Below are 25,351 nucleotides of genomic sequence, written 5' to 3'. Positions count from 1 at the left end.
GGCTGAGAAGGCTTCATGCTAATGGCAAATGCACAGTAATTCCTCCATTGTGGAAATCTCTCAGACCCTCCAGAAGCGAGTGGTTTCAGGAATTGCTTCATCTGCAGCGAAAGGAGGAACTTATTGTGAGCTCTGAATATGGAAGCCGTGGGAAACCCGGGACTCATGAATGACGTTCCAGAGGTTTCATCACTTGTGGTTAATGGACGTGAGATCATTACCTGTACTAGTGACACACACACTGGCACTTAGACCCTGATCCCCTCTCGGACTGCATGTTATACACTCCCCGGCCACTTTATTAGGTACACCATGCTAGTAACGGGTTGGACCCCTTTTGCCTTCAGAACTGCCTCAATTCTTCGTGGCATAGATTCAACAAGGTGCTGGAAGCTCCTCAGAGATTTTGCTCCATATTGACATGATGGCATCACACAGTTGCCGCAGATTTGTCGGCTGCACATCCATGATGCGAATCTCCCGTTCCACCACATCCCAAAGATGCTCTATTGGATTGAGATCTGGTGACTGTGGAGGCCATTTGTGTCCAGTGACCTCATTGTCATGTTCAAGAAACCAGTCTGAGATGCTTCCAGCTTTATGACATGGCGCATTATCCTGCTGAAAGTAGCCATCAGATGTTACAGGGTACATTGTGCTCATAAAGGGATGGACATGGTCAGCAACAATACTCAGGTAGGCTGCGGCGTTGTACCAAGGGGCCCAAAGACACCATGACACCACCACCACCAGCCTGACCCGCTGATACAAGGCAGGATGGATCCATGACACCACCACCACCAGCCTGACCCGCTGATACAAGGCAGGATGGATCCATGACACCACCACCACCAGCCTGACCCGCTGATACAAGGCAGGATGGATCCATGCTTTCATGTTGTTGACGCCAAATTCTGACCCTACCATCCGAATGTCGCAGCAGAAATCGAGACTCATCAGACCAGGCAACGTTTTTCCAATCTTCTACTGTCCAATTTCGATGAGCTTGTGCAAATTGTAGCCTCAGTTTCCTGTTCTTAGCTGAAAGGAGTGGCACCCGGTGTGGCCTTCTGCTGCTGTAGCCCATCTGCCTCAAAGTTCGACGTACTGTGCGTTCAGAGATGCTCTTCTGCCTACCTTGGTTGTAACGGGTGGCGATTTGAGTCACTGTTGCCTTTCTATCAGCTCAAACCAGTCTGCCCATTCTCCTCTGACCTCTGGCATCAACAAGGCATTTCCGCCCCCAGAACTGCCGCTCACTGGATGTTTTTTCTTTTTCGGACCATTCTCTGTAAACCCTAGAGATGGTTGTGGGTGAAAATCCCAGTAGATCAGCAGTTTCTGAAATACTCAGACCAGCCCTTCTGGCACCAACAACCATGCCACATACAAAGGCCTCAAATCACCTTTCTTCCCCATACTGATGCTCGGGAGAACTGCAGGAGATTGTCTTGACCATGTCTACATGCCTAAATGCACTGAGTTGCCACCATGTGATTGGCTGATTAGAAATTAAGTGTTAGCGAGCAGTTGGACAGGTGTACCTAATAAAGTGGCCAGTGAGTGTATATTTAACAATCATATTGGTGCAGCCTAGTAAACTGCCTCCATAGTATTATACAGCACAAGAACCACATAGCAGATACCATAAATTATGTCTGTCATATGATGATGAAGCTGGAAAGAATCCGTATTGTTTATGAGCACCAAGGTGCATCGAGGGACTCGCATTCTTGTGTTGGTTGTGAAACATCTCACTATTAATCAGATACTTATCAATTACCCACGGATTGGGAATACATCACCTAATGCATTGTAGAATATTTGTGGCACTGGTTTACATGACTGCGTTATCACCTACGTGTTCCCAGTATCAGCCAACACTAAAGACTGAGTTATCTGTAAGTAAGGGACAGAGCGGAATGACTGCTGCAGGGTCAGACTATACTGGGCCTGTTTGTAGTCTGTAACCATGGAGACACATAGCCACGCACAGGAGCAGTTGCTTCTTTTATAATGTTTATCATTTGTTTGTTCTTCTTTGTTACATGTTTCTCATTTCAGTTATTTTCTAAATAGTAATTAATCCTTGAGCTTCTCTCTTTTGTCTTCCATGTGCTCCCTCTAATGGTCCAGACTGCCTCAGTACCACATCTCTACTGACTGGACCAGACAGCAGATGAAGCTTAATGAACTGAACGCATTATAACGAGGCCAAAATGTCTTTTTATTGACTGCGGCTGCAGTGGTGCTCTGCCGGCTTTTACATAACGAGACACAGGAAAAAGCTTTGCCTGGAAAGTGATTCAGGACAAATGGATCCACTTCGGTTTCCTGCTGAGCAGGTATTAAATTGCTTCTGTAAAGAAGTCTGACGTCTTTCACATCCATCGTCATTCATTTGCATCAGTGCGGATTATACAAAGACCTGGAAGCTACAAGACATGATCCTGCCCTATGGCCCGGTGTCCGAGGGAGAAGCTCCGGCTGCGGAACCTACAAACCATCCCGACCCATTTACCTCGACCCGTTCAATTCAAGCAAATTGCTCTAACAAAATAACTAAGAAATTATAGAAAAAAGCACAAAACCCTCCAACATACAAGATGAAGAATCTAACTTTACCTTTAAGATATGATCACTACGAAATAGAGAGGGACATTCACAGCGAATCCAATGCAACCGATACCGAGCTGCAAATCCAGAAAATCTGAAGATGCCTGAAAGAGAAAAATGAAATATTTTTTTAATTCCTCTTTTTTTTTTTTTAGAAATGTTGTATTTTTTTAAGGTAAGAAAAATTGTAATTACTTTTACAATAGGGAATAAGTTGTATGGGGGGTGACATAACAGGAGCGGTTATTTAGCAGTGATGTCCCTGCTGTGCTCCATTAGGGTTGGATCACATGGGGCAATGCTCTGACTAATCATTGGCTACGAGGGTGTGGAATAGATTCCGGTATCTCCCATTTCCTGGGGTCCTCCTGCTACAGCTTCACTGTCATTTCAACAGAGCATGGGGCGGCTGAATTAAATTTTCGTAAAATTATCTATAAATTCAGCCAGACATGTTCCAGGAGGAAATGAAAAGTCCTATTTATAATATCTGACAATTAAAAAAACACTTTGTTCTTCTGTTGAGATGTTGCAGGGATAGGACTGGATTGTAGCCTTTAGGTGTAGTCAGGGCTGGCATTATGGGAAGGCAAACTGGGCATCTGCCCAGGGTCATCTATTTTAAGGGGCCCCCGGTATGTGGACTCTTGTGTGCAGAGGATGTGCTGCTCTGTTAATACCACTTGGGTGAATGTCCGGGTGATCTCCTGTACTCTATATCTGTCATCTATCCGTCTAGTTATCTCTATCCTTTAATGTGGCAATTTCCTATCCACATATCTGTGTTTGTCTAACCATTTATCCATCTATATCTATCTATATATCTACCTTTTCTATTATCTATCCATCTCTCATATCTATCATCTATGAATCTCCATCGTCTTTCATATTTATCTTCTATCATCTGTCTCTCCTATAACATTCTGCTCCAGTCCCATATTACAGCCACTTACCTACTACTGTGTGTAACTACCCGGACTAGAGGAGCCTCTTACTGACTGTAACTGCTCATAAATAGTTTTATTTTTATACCTATTATATACTATGTATTCATCATGGTGTTCTGATGTATGTAACTATATTGTATGTTGGGATATAAGCTTATGGGATGTAGGAAGTGAATACTACAGCTGGTACTTGTAGTTCATCAGTTCTAGTTCTAAGGTTTCCCTTTATGAGTCTGATCATGTTACTAATGACACTGTGGAGCCGGTACCATCATGCACTGTCCATAGACGGTTCTGTCCGGTGTAGACGGTGACTTTCCTTTTGTACCTTCTTGATAAACAGTCTGATGATATAAAGGATTGTGTTTTCCCAATCCAAGAAAAATAATAAAATAAATTACAGACATTGACCCCCCTCTTACAGTCCCAAATCTTTAAGGATTCTGATTAAAATAAGAAACATTGGGGCTCATTTACTAAGAATGTAGGAAACTGCACTAAGTTCTCTGCCTGTGTGTAATACTCGGGGCGCCAGATTCATTAAAAAACGTGCGCCAGAAATCATGAATCAAGGCGCAAAGCCCTTAGTAAATGAGCCCCTTTGCCTCCTCCAATCAGCGTGTATAATCACTAGCATCCACTAGAGGGCAGTACAGTCATGTCTCACCCGCAGCATCCAGGCGTGGACCCTCTAACATGAGGTCTCATAGTAAATAAAGGTTAAAAAAAACACATCAGTCCATCAAGTCCAACTTTTTAACCCCTTACTGACCGAGCTCATTTGTACGTTGATGACCACAGCCTATTTTTCAAAACCAACAGGTGTCACATTACCCAATTATAAATTTAGAGGCTTTAACTTACCCAAGTGTTTTGGGATTTGTTTTTTTTTGTGACATGTCGTATTTCAGGTTAGGGTTAGTCAGAAATGTTGTAATATTCAGCATTTATTTTATGGCAAAGGTAAATTTGATAAACATTGTGAAAAAATTTGCCTTAGGCTACAACTAAGGACCTCGTCTAGTCAGATTATGTGACTTTTGAATATTACGTTTTTAACCCTTTTTCAATAAAGTGCCGGATTTTATATTTTCACTTTTTGCCTGGATGCTGGATTCCTTTTCGGATTTCATCAGGCCCCGGCTGCCCGGCAAAGAACCGTCTGAAGGAACGTAGATTCGGCATTCACAGCATTGACAGTGGGATCTAATGGGCTAAGGAGGCCAGATCAGAATTCATTCCGATCCAAACTGTTAGAGCAGGGACCCGGCTGCTCAGTCAGTCATCAATCAGGTCGCTGTTGTGTCCGTGCAGAACTTGGGCTAAGCCGATGGAAAAACCTGTTGGCCCAGCCCAAGGCCCCTTAGTGACCGACAAAGAAATCTGTATGGCTGGTGACTAAGGGGTTAAATCATACCGCGCTGATACAGAAGAAGGAACAAAACCTGCAAGGCTGAAGCCAATTGGCCCAAAGCAGGAAAAAAAATTCCTTCCCAACCCCTAATATGGAGGAATAACTCCCTGGATGAAGCATTGTTCTCCCCTTCCCTGCAGTACATACAGCTGCGCGCAGTATACACATGGTATACGGTATATACCGCGCTGTATGTCATGGCCCCAGTTTCTGTTCTTTGTACTGTCGGGCTTCTTCATAGTTGTCACTCAGTATAACGTCAGAGCCGCCACTGTCTGGGCCCAATCATCCGGAAACGCTTGCGGTGAGATAGCCGCTCGTCTGTGACAGATCCGCCACCTCTTACACGGTTATTTGCAGCAGGTGAGGCCGGGGCTTTGTTCTCCGAGTGCCAGACTATGAGAGTCATTTACTTGTCAAGACTAAAGTGGCCACAACGGCTCCTGTACAGCAACAAGCTTCCATCAAGGGAACCTGTCAGCAGCTTCTTCCCCACTAAACTAGCAGCCCCCCTCCCCAAGGAAGGGTGTGAAATGTCCTTAAAGGGCTTTTCCCATCTCAGCAAATAAATATTATTGTTTGTATAATGAAAAGTTAGACAATTTTCCAAAATACTTTCTGTATCAACTCCTCACAGTTGTCTAGATCTCTGCTTGCTGTCATCCTATAGAAAGCTTCTATGTTACCTCCAGTGGATAGAAACCTGTCCATGGATTTGTGATGGACATGGAGGTCACCTCTCATTATTATTACACGGCTCTGGATATAACGGTTCAGGCACCTGGGGGACATCACCGAATCATGGAAAGACTTCTGTCCACTGGAGGTAAACACAGAAGCTTTCTATAGGATGACAGCAAGCAGAGATCTAGAAGACCCCAAGGAATTGATACAGAAAGTATATTAGAAACTTGTATAACTGTTCATTACACAAACGGAATCAGTTATTTGTTGAAAGTGGACGACCCCTTTAAGTTCTGGCACATTCAAATGATTAATAGTAACATTTGTGTTCTGCAACCATTAAAGGGGTTGGCCAGGAATGATACCTGATTATCTATTCTTAGGATAAGTTGTCTGTGTTCTCTCTGCAGTGAATGGAAGACAGGGGCCTAACTACAGGGGTAGCAGCCATAGCAGCTGCTATGGGGCCCATGATGTCCGGGGACCCCACCCTCTGGGGTATTGGGTGTGTATATGCTGTATGTCTGTATGTGTGTATGTATGTATGTGTGTAATTGCTGCATGTGTGTATATGTGATGTGTATTTGCTACACAGGTATATATGGTATGTATGTGTGTATATGTGATATTTATGTGCTCTGTGTATATGATACATGAGTGTATATGGAATGTATGTATGTGTGTATTTGCTGTATGTGTGTATATGAGATGTGTATATGCTTTATATGTATGATACATGAGTGTATATAGTATGTATGTGTGTATTTTATGTATGTGTATGTTGTATTTATATGATCTGTGTATATGATATATGCGTGTATATGGTATGTATGTATGTATGTGTGTATTTGCTGTATCTGTGTGTATGTACATGCTCTCTCTGTGTATGTGATACATGAGTATATATGTTATGTATGTATGTATGTATGTATTTTATGTATGTGTATATGTTGTATTTATATGCTCTGTGTGTATGATACATGAGTGTATATGGTATGTATGTGTGTATTTGCTGTATGTGTGTGCATGTACATGCTCTCTCTGTGTATGTGATACATGAGTATATATGGTATGTATGTATGTATTTTCTGTATGTGTATATGTCATATTTATATGCTCTATGTGTATGATACATGAGTGTATATGGTATGTATGTGTGTATTTGCTGTATGTGTGTATATGTGATGTGTATGTATGATACATGAGTGTATATGGTATGTATGTGTGTATTTGCTGTATGTGTGTATATGTGATATGTATATGCTTTGTATGTATGATACATGAGTGTACATGGTATGTATGTAAATATGGTGTTTATTTACTGTGTGTAATTATTTTAAGGGTGCAGGGGGTCCTATTCAGGAGTCTGCAGTGGTATCTTGGCTCTCCTAGTTACATCCCTGGTGGAAGATGGGGTTGTACTTACAGTTTCTGGCCACTATAATGTTTTTGTCTATATTCTCTCCGTTAAACAGTTTTTTAATATTTTTTTTTAATTGATGCTTTTAAACAGAAAAAAAAAATGATAGCTTAACAATATAAAGTATCATAATATGAGGTTGTAAACCCCTCCCCTTTCTACCCTGCCCCTCCCCCCTGTCTGAACACATCTGTCACTCAGCAGGAGGGAGATCCCCAGAGATTTCAGTCTCCATATAAGAGCAGTGACCTCACTAGGAAACCACAAAATACATCGGTAACAGCCAATCACTATGCTCTGCTGGGGATGACTCCTCCCCCTGCATTCAGGCAGCAGCAATGTATCGCCCTCTATACGCAGACAGTGATAGGTCAGTGATATACAGTGTAAGGACACACAGGTTTTCCTTATAATGTATGTGATAAGGAGCGGTGACTGCAGCCGCACCAGGTACAGGACACACAGGGATGGGACATTATTTATGGGACATTGTTACAATTAATATTTCCAATAAAATTAAATTATATAATATATCCATAAAATTATATCCAATTTTTGATTTTTATATTTAAAAAAAATAAATCCCCCAACCCCCAAGAAAAAAACCCATTTGTCTGAAGAATGTTCCTAAATGTAAATGATTTACGTTGTCGGCAGAATGTCGTCTGCTGAAGTTTTTTTTTCTCATTGAGAATTTTTACAAAAAGTTGCAAAAATTTGAAAAAGTTTCAAAAACAAACCACAGAGAAGGATCTCATCTATCGAAGCGAATTTTGACATTAGACAAGTGCGGCGCAAAATAGAGATATTTTAGGCGCCAAAAAATCTAAAATAGAAAAAATTGAGATAAATCTGCCCCTATATGGATATGTTTATCTAGGGCATCTGTATCTAGAGTGTCCTTTATCTATCCGTCATCTATCTCTTTTTCTTCATTGGTATCTCCCCACCATAATACAGATGATGTAAGTCTGTGTCATCTCACAGACACGTATAACGTCTTCTGCTTCCAACATCATTTAATTCCTCCCTGATCCACGTCCGGCCATGAATTGGATTATACTTGTAGTATTTGCGCGGTCGGTTGGATGTGTAAAAGTTAATGAGTCAAACGTCCTTATTACCATGAGAAAGCCCCTCGTCTGTGCAGAGATCCCCCCCAGTGGCCATCTGCCAGCCCCCTGCCCCCGCACGTCCCAGCAGCCCCAACCCGACCAATAATCGTCCCTTTAGTGGCTCTTACCCTTCCTTTACCTCTGATCATAACCATGAGATCTTTCCGGAAGTCTCTTTAACAGCCCTTAATCTGTAACAAGTAATTTTAGGATTAATACTGTCAAGTCTGAAGATACAAAAAAAAATGGTATTTATTTAAAATGTGTTATTTTATTTTTTACTTTGTGCGGCCACCCAGGGGGGTTGTACCTTATGGGAGAAGAGCAGAGGTTTAAGGTATCAATAAAAAAAATACGTCATCCGTTATCTTCCCTTTAGGCAAGGATCCGCTATCAATGGCTGTTTTGGACGGAAAAAAATGAGGTTCCGCTGTTTGAAAAAAAAAAAAAACGCACGGATAACGGATCCGGCCAAACGGATGCCATAGAATTTACATTGATGTCACAGTATCCAATCATTTCCTCTTCCCACTCCTCCTGCATTCGATATATTCATACATCAACATCGATTTCATCTCTTTCTCTCATTCCCTCAGTGTCGGGGATCTTTTCATAATCCAACATTTAAGAATCAATCAGAAAAAAATTCCACATTAATCAACTCCCTCGTCCAAGTCTAAGTCTGATAAATCTCCTGGGATACATAATTCAGCATCGCGCAGGCTCCGAACACTTATAGATAATCGCTAATACTTCCCCAATACCTGAATCTCCAGAATAAGTGGATCAGATCTCCTTCTATATCTATAGATCTATACAGGCGGTCCCCTACTTAAGGACAACCGACTTACAGACGACCCCTAGATACAGACGGACCCCTCCCCCCTGTGACCTCTGGTGACCTCTCTGGATGTTACTACAGTCCCCAGCTGCACTGATCAGCTGTAAGGTGTCTGTAATGAAGCTTTATGGATAATCCTTGGTCTCATTACAGCAAAAAAAAAAATTGAAACTCCAACCTGGGGACTGCTTGTATCTCTTAATCCATTGTATAAAATCTTGCACTTTGCTCGTCTCTTCCTGAGATCCCAGTCTACCCAGGGAAGCAGGTAAGTATCTGCGGAGAAGTGGAGCCGTCACCCTAATTCTAGTGGACATAATTTTTGACAATTGTAATACGTGTGTATTATACAGACCAGATTATGGCTGGAAATTATATAATTACCCCAAGTTACATCAGAGACCCCTGTAATGTTACTGATTGGAAGGAAATCTGCAGCTGCAATGCAGATATGAGGATTTTTTTCTTTTTTTGCTTTGTAGGACCCCCCCCCCCCTCCCCGGGTCCATATATCTATAGGCAGACGGTGCGGTGCGTGGACACAGATCTCCCAGTTAGTGGATATTTATAGGACTGTTGAGATGTGGGGTCTTCTGGCCGTTAAAAAAAATAAATCTTTACTCAGGCTTCAGGTCCAAAGAAAAGGCTTGCATTTATTTGCACAAAAATAAAATGTACAGAACAAAAATGCAGATAATTCAGGGGTCAGGTTGCAGCTACCTTGGAACAAGCAGCTCCCCTGTGGTCAGATCAGACACTCTGACCTAGAGACCATCCATGTACACACAGGTGTCATTAACCCCTTAAGGACTCAGCCCGATTTTTTGGATTCTGACCTGCGTCGCTTTATATGGTTATAACTTTTGAACACTGTTACTTATCAAAGCGATTCTGAGATTGTTTTTTCCCCACATGTTGTACTTCATTTTAGTGGTAAATGTTGGCAGATAAGTTTTGTGTTTATTTTCCAAAAAAAGAAAAAATGATGAATTTTTTGAAAAATCTCACTTTTTTGAAATTCAAAATCATTACATTTTCAGGTAGATAGATTTACCACCTAAATAACTTGCCGAATAACATTTCCCATTTGTCTACTTTACATTTTCATAATTTCTGAAATGTCTGGATAATTTATTTTGATGTCACGCGGCTTACAAAAAGAATATCGCTTTTCCGGATTTTCAGAATTGACTATTTTGGGGATAAATACAGTTTTGAATGAAATTTTACATATTTAGCATCAAAACCCCCTATATAATCAACCCATTTTCAAATCTGCACCCCTCAAGCTATCAGAAACCGCTTTTACGAAGATTGTTAACCCCTTGAGATCTTCATAGTAATTGAATCAAAATGGAGGTGAAATTTAGAATGGTCAAATTGTTCCCTTATACGTTCATTTAGCCCTAAAATTTACACATTTCCAAAATATAAAAAGAGAAAACCCACCATACAATTTGTTCTGCAATTTCTCCTGAGAGCACAGACCCCCCACATGTGGCCATTACTTGTTTTATGGGCGCACAGCGAGACGCAGAAGGGAAGGAGAGCCCTGCAGCTGCCAGGATTTTAGTTTCCTCATTGGCCCCTTTTGAAGGCTATAACATTTTCGCTTTTCCGTTATTTGGGCCATGTGATGCCATTTTTTTTGCGGGACGAGATGCTTTTTCCATTGTTACCATTTTGGGGTTGGTATCACCTATTGTTGAAAATTTAGGAACTTTTTTTGAGGGCAGGAGTAGAAAAGCATCAATTCTGTACTGGATTTTTGACTTTTTTTTTTTTGGTGTTCACCGTATAGACTAATAGTCATGTTATCTTTATTCTATGGGTCGATACGATTACGGGGATACCAGACATGAATATTTTTTCTTACGTTTTAATAAATTTGTCAAACAAAACCCTAATGTGGGGAAAAATCTATCATTTATGTATTGCCGTCTTCCAAGAGGCATAACATTGTTACTTTTTTGGCTACGGAGCTGGTTGATGGCTTGTTTTTTGCGGGACATGTTGTACTTTGCACCAGTATCATGTCGGAGTACACATGGTTTTTTGATCACATTTTATAGCATTTTTTGTGGGATTGAATAGCTAAAAATCATAATTTTTGGAAGGTTTATAGCAGTTATTTTTTACGGCGTTTATCGTGGGGGTTCAATAATGATTTACTTTTATTCTACGGGTTGTTACGGACGCGGTGATACTATATATGTGGGGTTTGTATTATGATTTAGACTTTTTTTTTTAGTTATATGTCTCTTTATATGTTTAGGGGGTTTTGGGCATTTTTAGTGATTTATTACTTTATTTTTTTATTGAATAACATTTTTTTTTTTACTTTTTCACTTTTATACCATGGGAAATGACCAAGCAATCTTCTGATTGCTTCTTCATGATAATATTCTGCAATACCCATGTATTGCAGAGTATTATCAGTGTCAGCCTATGCACTTGCATAGGCTGGCACTGTGCCAGTAAGATGACGTCACAGACGCCATCTTACCGGCAATTCTTGCAGGTAACTCTGGGGTCCAGATCGGACCCCAGAGTTGCTATAGCAACGATCGGCGCCCCCCGAAAACGGTTCGGGGGGGCCGATCGTGGGGGAAAGACCCCCCCAGAGGCATGTTAGATGCCGCGGTCGCGCTGACCGCGGCATTTAACGGGTTAAGCACCCGTGATCGGAGTCAACTCCGATCGCGGGTGTTACACTGGGGTGCCGGCTATCAGTCACAGCCGGCACCCCGTGTTTCCCGATGACGGACGCTGAGCGCTAAGTCATTAGGACGCTGAGCGTTAACAGGTTAAATACCCAACTATTTCCCTTGCGTTTTAAAGGGATACACCCCTGGGTTGCACCTTTAACAACAAACATCACACAAAGATATATTTCTTACTTAATATACATAATACCACAATACAATATAATACACAATATAAAAGGGGAGTTTACAATATACACAAAGTAACCAAAGTTAGAAATGCAAACATAAACCACACGGCTTCAGCTCAGCATCACCTGGCAGTGATCAGGTGCAGCTATATAACCCCAGCTCACCCTCTGCTCAGGTTTTGCACACACAGGTAAGATCAGGTGATGCTCGGTGGTGACTGCTGATCTGGTTTGTCTGGTGAAACAATAGTGGACAGAGACAAAGGTTTGCTGGCCAGCAGGAGGAGAAAATGAAGAAAAGGCACAAACACACAGAAGACAAACAGTTCACCATCCACCCCTCAACAAGGACCTTCAATAGTTTCCCCTCCGCTTTTACAAGCCTAACATTGTGTATCCCCCAATATATGGATTAATGGTGCACAACCATCTGGTCCCTTCCAGAAGATAAGCCCCATGAATATTTAATGTAAATGAGGCCGTAGACGTCACTATCCGGATCTGAAAGGTTTTTATGACGATCAATTATTCATTGTTACATAATTACTGACACCCGAGTGAGGAATAATCTGCCTAGAAACTGATTGTGACAAATGTGATTATTATATACTAGTAATTGTGTATGAATTATGGCCGCGTACTGAAGGAAGAGTCGTGACACTGTCTGGAAGGTAATACTCCCAACAACCAATCACAGAGCAGCTTATAATTATCAACAGCAGAAAATGAAATGAAAGCTGTGCTGTGATTGGTTGCTGTGCGCTGTTGGCTTAGTCTTCCCCCCGGAATCCAGTCACAGAAACATTGGTTCCACTTTGGCTCAAAAACTGTATCAAAATCCAAACCTACAACATAACCGGACCAAAATCTGCATATTTCACTCATAATTGCTACTCTGCCTCCCCTGTATACTCCAGGAGGGATTACATCTCCCAAGTTCTATCATTTTTATGAGACTTTATGGGATACAGGACCCGATGTAGGTACAAACAGACATGGTGTCAGATCACTCATTGCCTCTCGATGTTCCTGTCACTTCCATCAACGTTCATCCTCCCACAGACGTCATCACCTTCTAACGAGCGCTGACGTAGAGAAGAAAAGACGCTTTTTGATGTGATGCAGAACTTCCAGTCTGGCTCCATTCTATGTGGTGACCCTACAGACTGAGGACTGGCAGGAGACCCTCCACTGATTTTATATTGTTGACGTGTCATAGGGTTATCAATAAGCCCCGAAAATTGATTAGGGTTTTAGCAATTAAGAGCAAAAGTTGTACAAATTTCTAATTCACTTTTAGTAAAATTCATAATTCCATCATTTTCAAGATCTCTGCTTGCAGTCATCTAATAGGGGCTCGATGTTTTGTGTCGGTCTTTTTCCTATCTTCTTCTTTGGTTATTTATTATTCTCATTTTTCCTTGTGTTAAATGGGGGATTTTTTTTTTGAAGGTCTCTTCTTACAGATATCGCAAAAATGTCGCAAGTGACTTCTTTCCATTCTCTAAATTTTCCTTAAGTAGGGTTTAGTCTGGAGTTTTTTGCCCCTAAAAATGTCCCAAATTTTAGACAATTTGAAATGAAAATGTCATTTGCGACATGTAGCACATCTGGAATAGAAGATAAATGTGTCTGACGAAAAACTAATGTCCGGGCGGACATTCCAAAATGTCCCCAAAAAGGCGCAAAAATTTAAATGTGCCAAAAAATGTCTCAAAACAGGAAGAAAAATAAAGATAAATGACCCCCCATGTCTTGCTACATGTACACATCGTTGCTCGTTACATGTCACAGTTCGGTAATGAACTTCTGTGTGACCGACTTCTGGTGTCATTAGAGATGAGAAATTCATTCAAGATTTCCTTCCCTGAAGCTTCGCCAAGTTGAGTCGGTTCGAACATTTGTTACTATTATTGTTCTGATAATTGATTGGCTCCTTCCTTGTTTTGATAGTTGTTTACTAATTTGTAAATCTTTAGTCTTCACTTATACAATAATAATAACAGTCACTAATGGAAACCAATAAAAGCCGTTTTCCATCAATAGACGTTTACACGATCCCTCAGACTTGTGTTATTATTATAAGTTGTAGTTTCATCTGAAGCAAATCTGATTTCTGATTCAAGTCAATGCCTGAAAATTTCCAGGTCTGTACCGAATGTAAGAATCCATACGTTCCTGTAACATTGTTATCTGCAGTCGCTCCAAAGCTTCTGCCAGGAAAGTGCAGCAATGGAGCTGCAGAATTCCTGCTGACATCTTATTTGTATCCATCAGTCGCTCACGGGGTGTACATGGAGTAATCCTGTTTCTCTCTGTGGTTTCTGCCTGTGAATTTGCTGTTCGTTCCCAGCTCCTGGGGGGAAACCTACCTGCTGTGACTCACTGCTTCCCTTTCCATAGTCTTCTATGTAATGTGACATCTCCATGAGCGTCTGTCTTCCTAGCTCCATAGAACTCAGCAGGGGTTTCATAGTGAGAGAAAGGAAATCTACACTAAAAATCCATCCTGATAAAACAGGGACATTACTCATAGATCCGGACAAAAGGGACTGTGGTATCTTCTTATTCTTGGCCTCCTTCCTTCTAAAATCAACTTTTCTTCATGAGTCAGAAGGGCCTTGAGAGCGTTACCAGAGCCCCTCCATGCTGTAGCTTCACAGGTTGTTACACTGTCTTCCCCTCCTCTTCTTCCTGATTTAATCCCACTGCAGAGAAAGTGTCAGCACACAGTGGGAGGGGGGAAGCGCTCCTCCACAGTGTAACATCCTGAGATGCTATAGCATGGAGGTCTCTTGTAATCCCCCCTCCCATAGCACTTCTGTCTCTTTAGCACATTTTAAAAAGTAGATTTTAGAAGGAGGGAGAACAAATATAAGAAGATACCACAGTCCCGGTGCCTGGATCTATGAGTACGTTTTATCATGGTTTATTTTGATGGGTCCAACAATGTCCAACAAAAATAGTTGTTCCCCCACATGCAGAGGGTTAGTTTAAGTTTCCGTCATGTTTGACTGCACAATTGTATGTGGTCTCTTTTTATTAATTGACTATTCTAATCTTTTTCTACTATAGCTGTAGATAGTGACTATTGTGTTTGTTGTGTTTCTATAGGGACCAGTCTTTATCTGTGTCGCCCACAAGCTCCAATTCTCTACTGTAACCCCCAGATCCCGGAGTGATAAGTGATAAGACGACAGGAATCAGTGATTACTACGGATCTGACTACACTTCATCCTTCTTCCAGTGTCTTACCCCACGGATGGGCGATTACTGCTGACGTGAGGACGGTGGAGCTGAGCTGAGTTTACATCCATGTATCTCTATACCAACCATATCAAGTGTTACAAGTTCAAAGAATTTTACAGCTCAGTGATCGTCCCATGACAGATGTGCAGGACACCTGACTCGGACAATAGAGAAAAAGAATTTCAGCATTCTGCACCAGATGTAGGTTAAAGTCCTTTAGCTCATTATTCATCCAACTTGATAAAGTTACAGCAGCACATGATGACCAATACAGGTGAAAAAACGGATGTCCTACGTGTTTCAGGCGTGCACTACGCCTTACTTTGGGTAATCATTGTATTGGGTCATCATGTGTCACTAAAGGACTTTAACCTACATCTGGTGCAGAAAGACGAAAATATTTTTCTTTATTGTGTATCCAGTGTTAAGGGTTTATGTCTTGCACATGATGTTGGCAATGTCATGTCTTACTATATAAATGTTACATCCATTATCCTGCTTACAAGTTCTTCATAACATATATTAAAGAAAGAATGAAAAGTATTGAAGACAATTTATAAACATTCCAGATCTGTGGAGCATAAAGACAATAGATCAGATCTCTTAAAGATTCCTAGAATCGATGAATGGATCACATTATGGTCCCAATTCCTGGACTGCCCACATCATGTCCTCAATGTATCATGGTGCTAGAATAGCCTGAGTACCAGCCCGATCAGGGGTCTGCTCCCTCTATACAAGGAATCAGAACTTGCCAGTATACAGTAGACCCACACAAAGGCTCCTAGAGCCCCATGTCTGGGATTCAATGGGACAGTCTAGGATTTTAGGAAATCTCCCATTGTCCCAGGTGAGCTATAAAGTCAGTGGACACAAAAAAACGATTCAATGATTCCACCATCACATGATCAGGATGTGCTGAGACGACAAAAAACAAATCAGCTTGTAAACGGCCTCATGTTCTGCATATTCTGTATCTCATTCACATTTATGTCACATTTATCTCGGTTTCTCCATTGCAAACATTACACTGGAAGAAACAAGTGTGAACTTACTGGACCTTACAGATATCTGGGGTTTAATACATGAATGTCCATCAGACCGATGTACATGGGTAGAGGAAGATTTTGTCATATACAGAATGTTGCTTTATCCTGCCAAAATGTTTACAACCGCCATTTTTGGGGGCTGTCCTGGATTAAAGAAAAAAGAAAAGAAATGTGGTCACTTCTTCCCCCTGACCTTGGGTTATTTTTATCTTTTATATTGGCGCAGCTCTTTGGCCAGATGTGGCGCTGCTTTTGGGAAGAAAGCTGCCATGTTATTTCCTCCCTATAAACATTGGTTGTGGCATCACAGCAGATGACCTGCAATACCAGACACAACCAGTGGACTAGTGTGGCGCTGTCTTTGGGAAAAAAAGGAATGTTTGCCTAACTACCCCTTTAAGGCCGGCCAACTATGATTTTAAAACAACTTCTAGAGTATGTAAGTGACCTCCAGCCTGATTATTCCATAGGGAATCCATAATGTCTTACAATTTTATTTGTATTACTGCCATGTCGCTGTGGGGTCATAGATGTTGGATGGCCTCTTTAGCCCCCCCGGCTTGGCTGAGCATGCAAGTTTTCATAATTGGTGAAGGTGAGTAAGCTGGATTCTAATACCTAGTAGTGGGTTATAATACAGGCAGTTTGGGCAGTAGCCCAGTGCCCGAGCCTTCTAGGGGATCCATGGCTGCCCAAACCACCACCAAATTTTATACCTATAAAATCCTCCTACATCTGTTCCTGCTCTCAATACACAAGAACAATAGAGCCATTTCAGGACCTTTAAAGGTCCTCCTAAGGTCCTGAAACTGCAGATTGAAAGCAGCAGAAGAAGCTTCTAGCACCAGATGTAGGAAATGATTCCGGACTTGTAGGGGCCATAATATTCCTACAGCTCAGGGTTCAGTTTTAATCCGGCCATTGCTTCTACTTGTCTTAAGAAGAAAAGGATTGGACGTGTTAACATCTATTTCTACTATAACTTTTATAACACCATAATATGGCCAAAACATTTAGGCTACCGGCACCCAGTGGCCCTTTGTGGATTTACTTGCAAAATTGAGTGGCCCTCCGATGCCGTGGTTTGGACTGTGACCAAGTCATGTCATCACCTTAGTGACTAGTGGTGCTGTAGGAGTTAATAATAATGAGGCCGTATACTGTATTACCTTTCATTTCCTGCCAAAGTGGAAATCTCAGCAGTTGCAGGAAAGATTTAGCGATTTCTTATGTCATTGTCTGTCAACTCTCCTTTACCAGGGAGAAGCGTTTTACAATAAATGCAGATAGAATTCTGTAGAGTAAATGTGAGAAGAGATAAAGTAATTAGGACTGCAGTGTATTAATCTGATTATCTAGGGTAGCGCATTCCAGAAAACTGGTGCAGCTTGGGAGAAGTCTTGGAGTTTCTCTCAATGTTGTGTCATACAGGATTCTTGGGAAGCAATCGGAATCGGAAGTGTTTTATATTTTAAGGCCAAATTACAAGGTACCAATTTCACATTTTTAACATGTCATATAGGATCTCAGTTTTGAAGCTGCTATGGGTTTGTTTCTTGTATGATATCCGCACAGAATGCTGATGCTGGCTGCACATGTCACTTATTGTATCAGTCCACTTACCTGTTGTGTGTACGACTGCATATCCATTATCATCCATTACCCCAGGATTAGCTTTGTGAATGTTATTTCTGATGCTTATCCAAACAGACATCCTAATGAAAGTCCTTATTCCTGCCTTTTACACTAACACTATGTGACTGCCCCCCTGTCTAAGAATCCTAGGCACTCAGGTGTGTAAGAGGTCATTCTCTTTCTATTTGCAGGTTCACTTTATGACTAAAAATCCTATTTTTTTCCTTGAAACAGCGCTTCTCTTTTGCATAGGCCGAGTACGGTATTGCAGCTCAGTCCTATTCTAAGTGCATGGATCTGAGCTGCAAAGAGTTTCTTAAAAACAAAGACTACTCCCATTTTCTAATCCCAGAAAAACATGGCTGCTTTCTTCCAAACAGCTCCTCTCCTGACCACGGGTGGTGTGTGGTATTGCATCTAAGCTCCATTCATTTCTATGCACCTGCCCTAACTATGGTCAAGTGTGGCGCTGCTTTTTGGAAAAATACAGCCTTCTTTTTCAACCCCTTTTTCCACCAATTTAACCCTTCATAGACATCTTGTAGTCTTGGTCTAAACACCTCTGGTCCCCACACGTCAGCTTTGCTTTATACTCTTCCATCCTGTCACTACTCACATATCTGTCATATCTGTTTCCATCAAGGTGCGATATGTACGGTATGAAACACTTGTTATTATTAAGGTTAGATTGCGGGAGAATGTTACATTTATAGCAGACACAAAGATACATGCGACAGGGACACAAAAGCAAAGGAAAAAGTTTCATTGTGTTGTGAGGTTTTCCATTATTTGTTACAAGGATAATATGATTGATACAAGTATTTATTTGTATTATGTATCTAAAATAATATATTTATTATTAATTGTGTTTGTTTTATTTATTTGTATTATTATTTGTATTTATTATTAATTGCATTTATTTATTATTTGTATTTTTTTTTTGTATTTGATGCAAATCTTTACATCATTTTTCCACTTTCTGCTCATCTCTCGGGTCAGGTTTATGCTCATTTATAGATCACCCATCGCACACCCCACTTTTCGAGATACAGTTTAATTAAAGGGGGTCTCCCACCTTGATGCTGATACACCATCGCTCTCCATATAGTGTGTCCAGCCAATTGCTTGTCATAGTAAGATGGCTACAATGTAAATCTACCTGTGAATTCCATTTGGATTCATATAGAACATGATTTCCTCCATTGTTAGTTTCATGTCATTACTTGGTCTTCTTGAGCTGCTGTCAGTCACAGGTTATATGTACCATCCCTATTCATGACACATTGGGGGTCATTTACTAAGGGCATGATTCGCGTTTTCCCAACGTGTTACCCGAATATTTCCGATTTGCGCAGATTTCCCCTGAATTGCCCCGGGATTTTGGCACACACAATTGGATTGTGTCGCATCGGCGCCGGCATGCACGCGCCCGAAATCGGGGGGCATGGCCGAACGAAAACCCGACGGATTCGGAAAAACCGCCACATTTAAAAAAGGAAATTGTGTCGCGGAGCTTGCACTCACCTTCATCCAGGATAGGATCGTCAACTTCAGTGCATTTCAGGGAACTTCAGCGCAGCAGCGCCACCTGGTGGACGTCGGAGGAACTGCCTTGATGAATCCCGGCCGGACCCAAATCCAGCGCAGAGAACGCGCCGCTGGATCGCGAACGGACCGGGTAAGTAAATCTGCCCCAATGTGTCGCGAAAATTGCACTTACCTTCACTCAGCTCGGTTCGGTGTATTCCAGTGCGTTCCGATGCTCTTCAGCGCAGCAGCGCCACCTGGTGGACGTCGGAGAAACTACCTTTATAAATCCCGTCCTGACCCGAATCCACCGCAGAGAATGCGCCGCTGGATCGCGAATGGTAAGTAAATCTGCCCCATTATTTAGTATTTCTATAGAATTCTTTCCAAACCCTGGTGGACACTGGGTCGACCCAGATCTCTAGTCTGAAATACTGTAGTCACTTATTGTGAGCTGCTTAGTGGAATGTAAAATGAGGGATGAAATGTAACCTGTGGGTGAATATCCATCACTGTGGCGAATGTGAACCCTGCCCGACCTCTGAACTCACCATCCTATCCAGTTTTGGACTGAGGTTCCTGGGGGCCATCAGATAAAATTATTCTGTGCTCCCCCCCCCATCCTTTCCCAGGGAATAGACCCTACAAATTAGGTATCTACTGCTGTATCTATAGGGTCCAATAACAAGTTAGAGCCTGCGCCCCCTGTTGGATCCTCTGGCACTCTCTTGTGCCAGTCCCAAATTGTTCCCATCCATTCAACAGTATTTTACATTCTACAATTTTATTTCCACCTTCCTTCTATCCTTGCATCTGCTGCAGACTTGTATATTGTCCCTCCATAAACCTATTAACATGCACAAGGTGAAGAAACGCAGACCCCTCCTATGTAACATCCATAATCCATTGTATCTCCCGTGTTCATTGATGTCACAGCTCCTGATAAGGGTCGGTCCACATGGGATGTGGATGCACCACACATTTTCAGGTTGGATTTTACATGTAGGAAATTGTCAGCACCTTACAGTAAGTGTGAGCGTGGATAACGTGTTACCAAATAGGCATAAATTTTTGGGCATAAATTTAAGTAATTGGATTGCACAGCAGATTTCCCTCTGTGCTGTACATGAAATTTGCAGTAATATCTGTATGTGCTTTGGAGTATGTGGTCACATCTGCATGAAATTATGCCTTAGAGGGCGCAGGATATGTCACATGTGGGTCCCACCTCTGAAGAATGGGGGATCGGATCACCCCCTTTACTGAGTGGCGCAGGAGGGCGGCAGACCCCCGTTCTAGAGATGGGTGAGGGTCCCAGCGGTGGGTTTGTCATAAATAGTAAACTTGGGAATACCACGTGTTACATATTATATATAAGTTGCATATTTTTGGCCAAACTCTTCATTGCAGAGACACATGCGCCACATTCAAGAGCCAATAGGGAACAGCCCCAATTTTGATTCACAAAATCAAAAACAGAAAAAGCCCATTTCATCCTTTCAGCCTCAGATAGTGTTTCAGTCCCATATGGACAAAGCCTGAACTGCGATAAGTAGGTAACAATAAGTCATATTATCATTGATTGTGTGTATCATCATTTCTGTCTAAACTAAACATCACATAAAGGAATTGTCCAGGATTAGAAAGCAGGGTCTGCTTATCTGCAAACAGCGCCACTCTTGTCCAGTGGCTGGAGTTGGTATTGCAGCTATTTAAAAAAAAAAATCTATTGCCTGATTCATACCTTGTAAAGCAGCATCACTGATGCTCTTAAGATATGCTAATGAGCTGATCCTGGGGGAGGGGCATTTTATTGCCTGTGTAGCTGGAGCTTAGAGGGCCTCTGGTGACGCCCCTCCCAGAGCACTTGCAGCTTATTAGCATATTAGGAAAATGAAACCATAAAAAGTATTACAAGACCAGATCCTGCATCGGGGTGCAAAGAGGATTCAATCAGTGACGCTTCTTTATAAAGTATGAATCAGATGGTAGATTCCTTTAAGCATGGCTGAGCTGTAATTCCCATTGCAGCCTATACAAGGATGGGGCCGTTTTTAAAAAATAAATGATATCCAACCCTGGACAAGCCCTTTAAGGTGCAGCTTCCACTGCTGGCCCTGTAGGAACTTACGTACCGTACATATTGTGGTTGTTATTGTCGATGTTACGTTCCATCTATCTGTAGCCGTTGGTACATCCCCAAGTGCCTTACACCATTGTGAACACCTGTCCTAATATATCCAATCGTATTCTACTTGGGGGTCGTCTATCGATGCCAAATAGGGTCCTATAGCAGAACCACCATCAGTACCTTAACATGGCTCGTGTGTTTTAGCCCAGTTTTGGGTTTAGTTTAGACTCAGGGAATCGTGTGGATGGAAACGATTATTGTACATTTTATTACCATATTCTGCTGTATAAATCCTGTACAAAATATTCTCCTCGCATCTCTATATCTTCTACCTGTAACGTTTGGTTTAGTGCTGAAAACTGTAACTTTAGGTTCAAAATTTTACACATATTTTTGTAATGTGATATGATATATATGAAATACTTTATATTTATTTGTAAAGTCCTTCATTTATTGTCAACTATTTTTAATAAAATGATTCATTCAAATCAATGGAAATGATTCTTGTTGGTATTTTGAAGACATTTGTCTCTTCTATTTTCCAGTTGCTAGAAAGCACATTCCTTCGGATCGGCATTAAAGAATCCATAACTATATCCATATATTGGGGCTCATTTACTAAGGGCTTTGCGCTGCACTTTAGTTGGACTCTTTGGGGGTCTTTTACTAAGGGCACGATTTGCGTTTTCCCGACGTGTTACCCGAATATTTCCGATTTGCGCCGATTTTCCCTGAATTGCCCCGGGATTTTGGCGCACGCGATCGGATTGTGGCGCATCGGCGCCGGCATGCGCGCAATGGAAATCGGGGGCCGTGGCCGAACAAAACCCGACGTATTCGGAAAAACCGCTGCATTTAAGAACAGAAAATGTGTCGCTCGGGGCGCGCTTACCTGCACTCAGCCGGCCTCGGTGAATTCAGGCACGTTCAGATGCTTTTCAGCGCAGCAGCGCCACCTGGTGGACGGCGGAGGAACTACCTTATTAAATCCCGTCCGGACCCGAATCCAGCACAGAGAACGCGCCGCTGGTTCGCGAACGGACCGGGTAAGTAAATCTGCCCCATTCTGTTCTTCATGGCTAAAATGTCTGCACAGGTATAAGAAGTGTCTGCGCTGGGATTGTGTCGCACGCAACTCTTATGTGGCGCAGCTGCGCTGCTTCCATGCAGCACAAATTATGGGGGTGCGGGGGATGGTCCGACTGATTTGGACCGAGCTCTGTATTTAACATTCAAATTGTGTCGCACACCCCATGTTAATGGTTCAGAAGAACTCTGAACTCTGACGCACCTGAGCGGGGAAGCGACACATTCATGATTTCTGCCGCACGATTTTGGTGAATCACCGCTCGCTGCATTATACACGGACAATGCACTTTTAGTGAACTTGAGTGACCGGGTAAGTACATGTGTCCCAATATGTTTTAAAAGTGCAAGCTGCCAAATGTAGGAAGCAGAACCTAAAATTCTCCAGAAGTTTCAACAATTGTCAAACTGTTAACTTTGTCTATTTTTGTAAGTACAGTACACACCCCCTTCTGCTTATAAGTGCGACATTCATCTATTTTGTGAACAGTAGGGGGTGTTGTGCATAGTACAAGACCTGGAGTATAGTACAAGACCTGGTGCATAGTACAAGACCTGGTGTATAGTACAAGACCTGGTGTATAGTACAATACCTGGTGTATAGTACAAGACCTACAGTATAGTACAAGACCTGGTGCATAGTACAAGACCTGGTGTATAGTACAAGACCTGGTGTATAGTACAAGACCTGGAGTATAGTACAAGACCTGGAGTATAGTACAAGACCTGGAGTATAGTACAAGACCTGGTGTACAGTACAAGACCTGGGGTATAGTACAAGACCTGGAGTATAGTACAAGACCTGGTGTATAGTACAAGACCTGGTGTACAGTACAAGACCTGGTGTATAGTACAAGACCTGGAGTATAGTACAAGACCTGGTGTATAGTACAAGACCTGGAGTATAGTACAAGACCTGGTGTACAGTACAAGACCTGGGGTATAGTACAAGACCTGGTGTACAGTATAAGACCTGGTGTACAGTACAAGACCTGGTGTATAGTACAAGACCTGGTGTACAGTATAAGACCTGGTGTATAGTACCTATAAGACCTATTCCTGATGCATAGTACAAGACCTGGTGTATAGTACAAGACCTGGAGTATAGTACAAGACCTGGTGTATAGTACAAGACCTGGAGTATAGTACAAGACCTGGTGTACAGTACAAGACCTGGTGTATAGTACAAGACCTGGAGTATAGTACAAGACCTGGTGTACAGTACAAGACCTGGTGTATAGTACAAGACTTGGTGTACAGTATAAGACCTGGTGTATAGTACAAGACCTGGTGTACAGTATAAGACCTGGTGTATAGTACCTATAAGACCTATTCCTGATGCATAGTACAAGACATGGTGTATAGTACAAGACCTGGTGTATAGTACAAGACCTGGTGTATAGTAGAAGACCTGGGGTATAGGACCCATAAGACCTATTCCTGGTGCATAGTACAAGACCTGGTGTATAGTACAAGACCTGGGGTATAGTACAAGACCTGGTTTATAGTGTAAGACCTGGTGTATAGTACCTATAAGACCTATAACTGGTGTATAGTACCTATAAGACCTATAACTGGTGTATAGTACAAGACCTGGTGTATAGTACAAGACCTGGTGCATAGTACAAGACCTGGTGCATAGTACAAGACCTGGAGTATAGTACCTATAAGACCTATAACTGGTGTATAGTACAAGACCTGGTGTATAGTACAAGACCTGGAGTATAGTACAAGACCTGGTGCATAGTGCAAGACCTGGAGTATAGTACAAGACCTGGAGTATAGTACAAGACCTGGAGTATAGTACAAGACCTGGTGTATAGTACAAGACCTGGAGTATAGTACCTATAAGACCTATAACTGGTGTATAGTGCAAGACCTGGTGTATAGTATAAGACCTGGTGTATAGTACAAGACCTGGAGTATAGTACAAGACCTGGTGCATAGTGCAAGACCTGGAGTATAGTACAAGACCTGGTGCATAGTGCAAGACCTGGTGCATAGTACAAGACCTGGAGTATAGTACAAGACCTGGTGTATAGTACAAGACCTTGTGTATAGTACAAGACCTGGAGTATAGTACAAGACCTGGGGTATAGTACAAGACCTGGAGTATAGTACAAGACCTGGAGTATAGTACAAGACCTGGTGTATAGTACCTATAAGACCTATTTCTGGTGTATAGTACAAGAGCTGGTGTATAGTACAAGACCTGGTGTATAGTACAAGACCTGGTGTATAGTACCTATAAGACCTATTACTGGTGTATAGTACAAGACCTGGTGTATAGTACCTATAAGACCTATTACTGGTGTATAGTACAAGACCTGGTGTACAGTATAAGACCTGGTGTATAGTACCTATAAGACCTATTCCTGATGCATAGTACAAGACCTGGTGTATAGCACAAGACCTGGAGTATAGTACAAGACCTGGTGTATAGTACAAGACCTGGGGTATAGTACACGACCAGGAGTATAGTACAAGACCTGGTGTATAGTACAAGACCTGGTGTATAGTAGAAGACCTGGGGTATAGGACCCATAAGACCTATTCCTGGTGCATAGTACAAGACCTGGAGTATAGTACAAGACCTGGTTTATAGTATAAGACCTGGTGTATAGTACCTATAAGACCTATAACTGGTGTATAGTACCTATAAGACCTATAACTGGTGTATAGTACAAGACCTGGTGCATAGTACAAGACCTGGTGCATAGTACAAGACCTGGTGCATAGTA

At 41.9% G+C, this 25,351-nt stretch overlaps 1 protein-coding gene across 10 annotated transcripts in view; it reads left to right on the top strand.

Annotated features, from left to right (window-relative positions):
* The window catches only part of JAKMIP3 (Janus kinase and microtubule interacting protein 3), a 122,768-nt gene extending 104,034 nt beyond the window's left edge, over positions 1–18,734 (top strand). For all 10 annotated transcript variants that reach the window (XM_072131096.1, XM_072131095.1, XM_072131094.1 and 7 more), the window contains 2 exons: positions 2,137–2,791; positions 15,048–18,734. In XM_072131096.1, coding sequence (XP_071987197.1) covers positions 2,137–2,209 — 73 coding nt within the window. In that variant the 3' untranslated portion in view covers positions 2,210–2,791; positions 15,048–18,734. The remainder of the gene's footprint in view (positions 1–2,136; positions 2,792–15,047) is intronic.
* The last annotated feature ends 6,617 nt before the right edge of the window (positions 18,735–25,351 follow it).

This window comes from Engystomops pustulosus, chromosome 11 (genome assembly GCF_040894005.1).
Source record: "Engystomops pustulosus chromosome 11, aEngPut4.maternal, whole genome shotgun sequence".
Lineage (NCBI taxonomy): Eukaryota > Metazoa > Chordata > Amphibia > Anura > Leptodactylidae > Engystomops > Engystomops pustulosus.
Note: the sequence above shows the minus strand (reverse complement) of the source record. Positions and strands in the feature narration are given on the sequence as shown.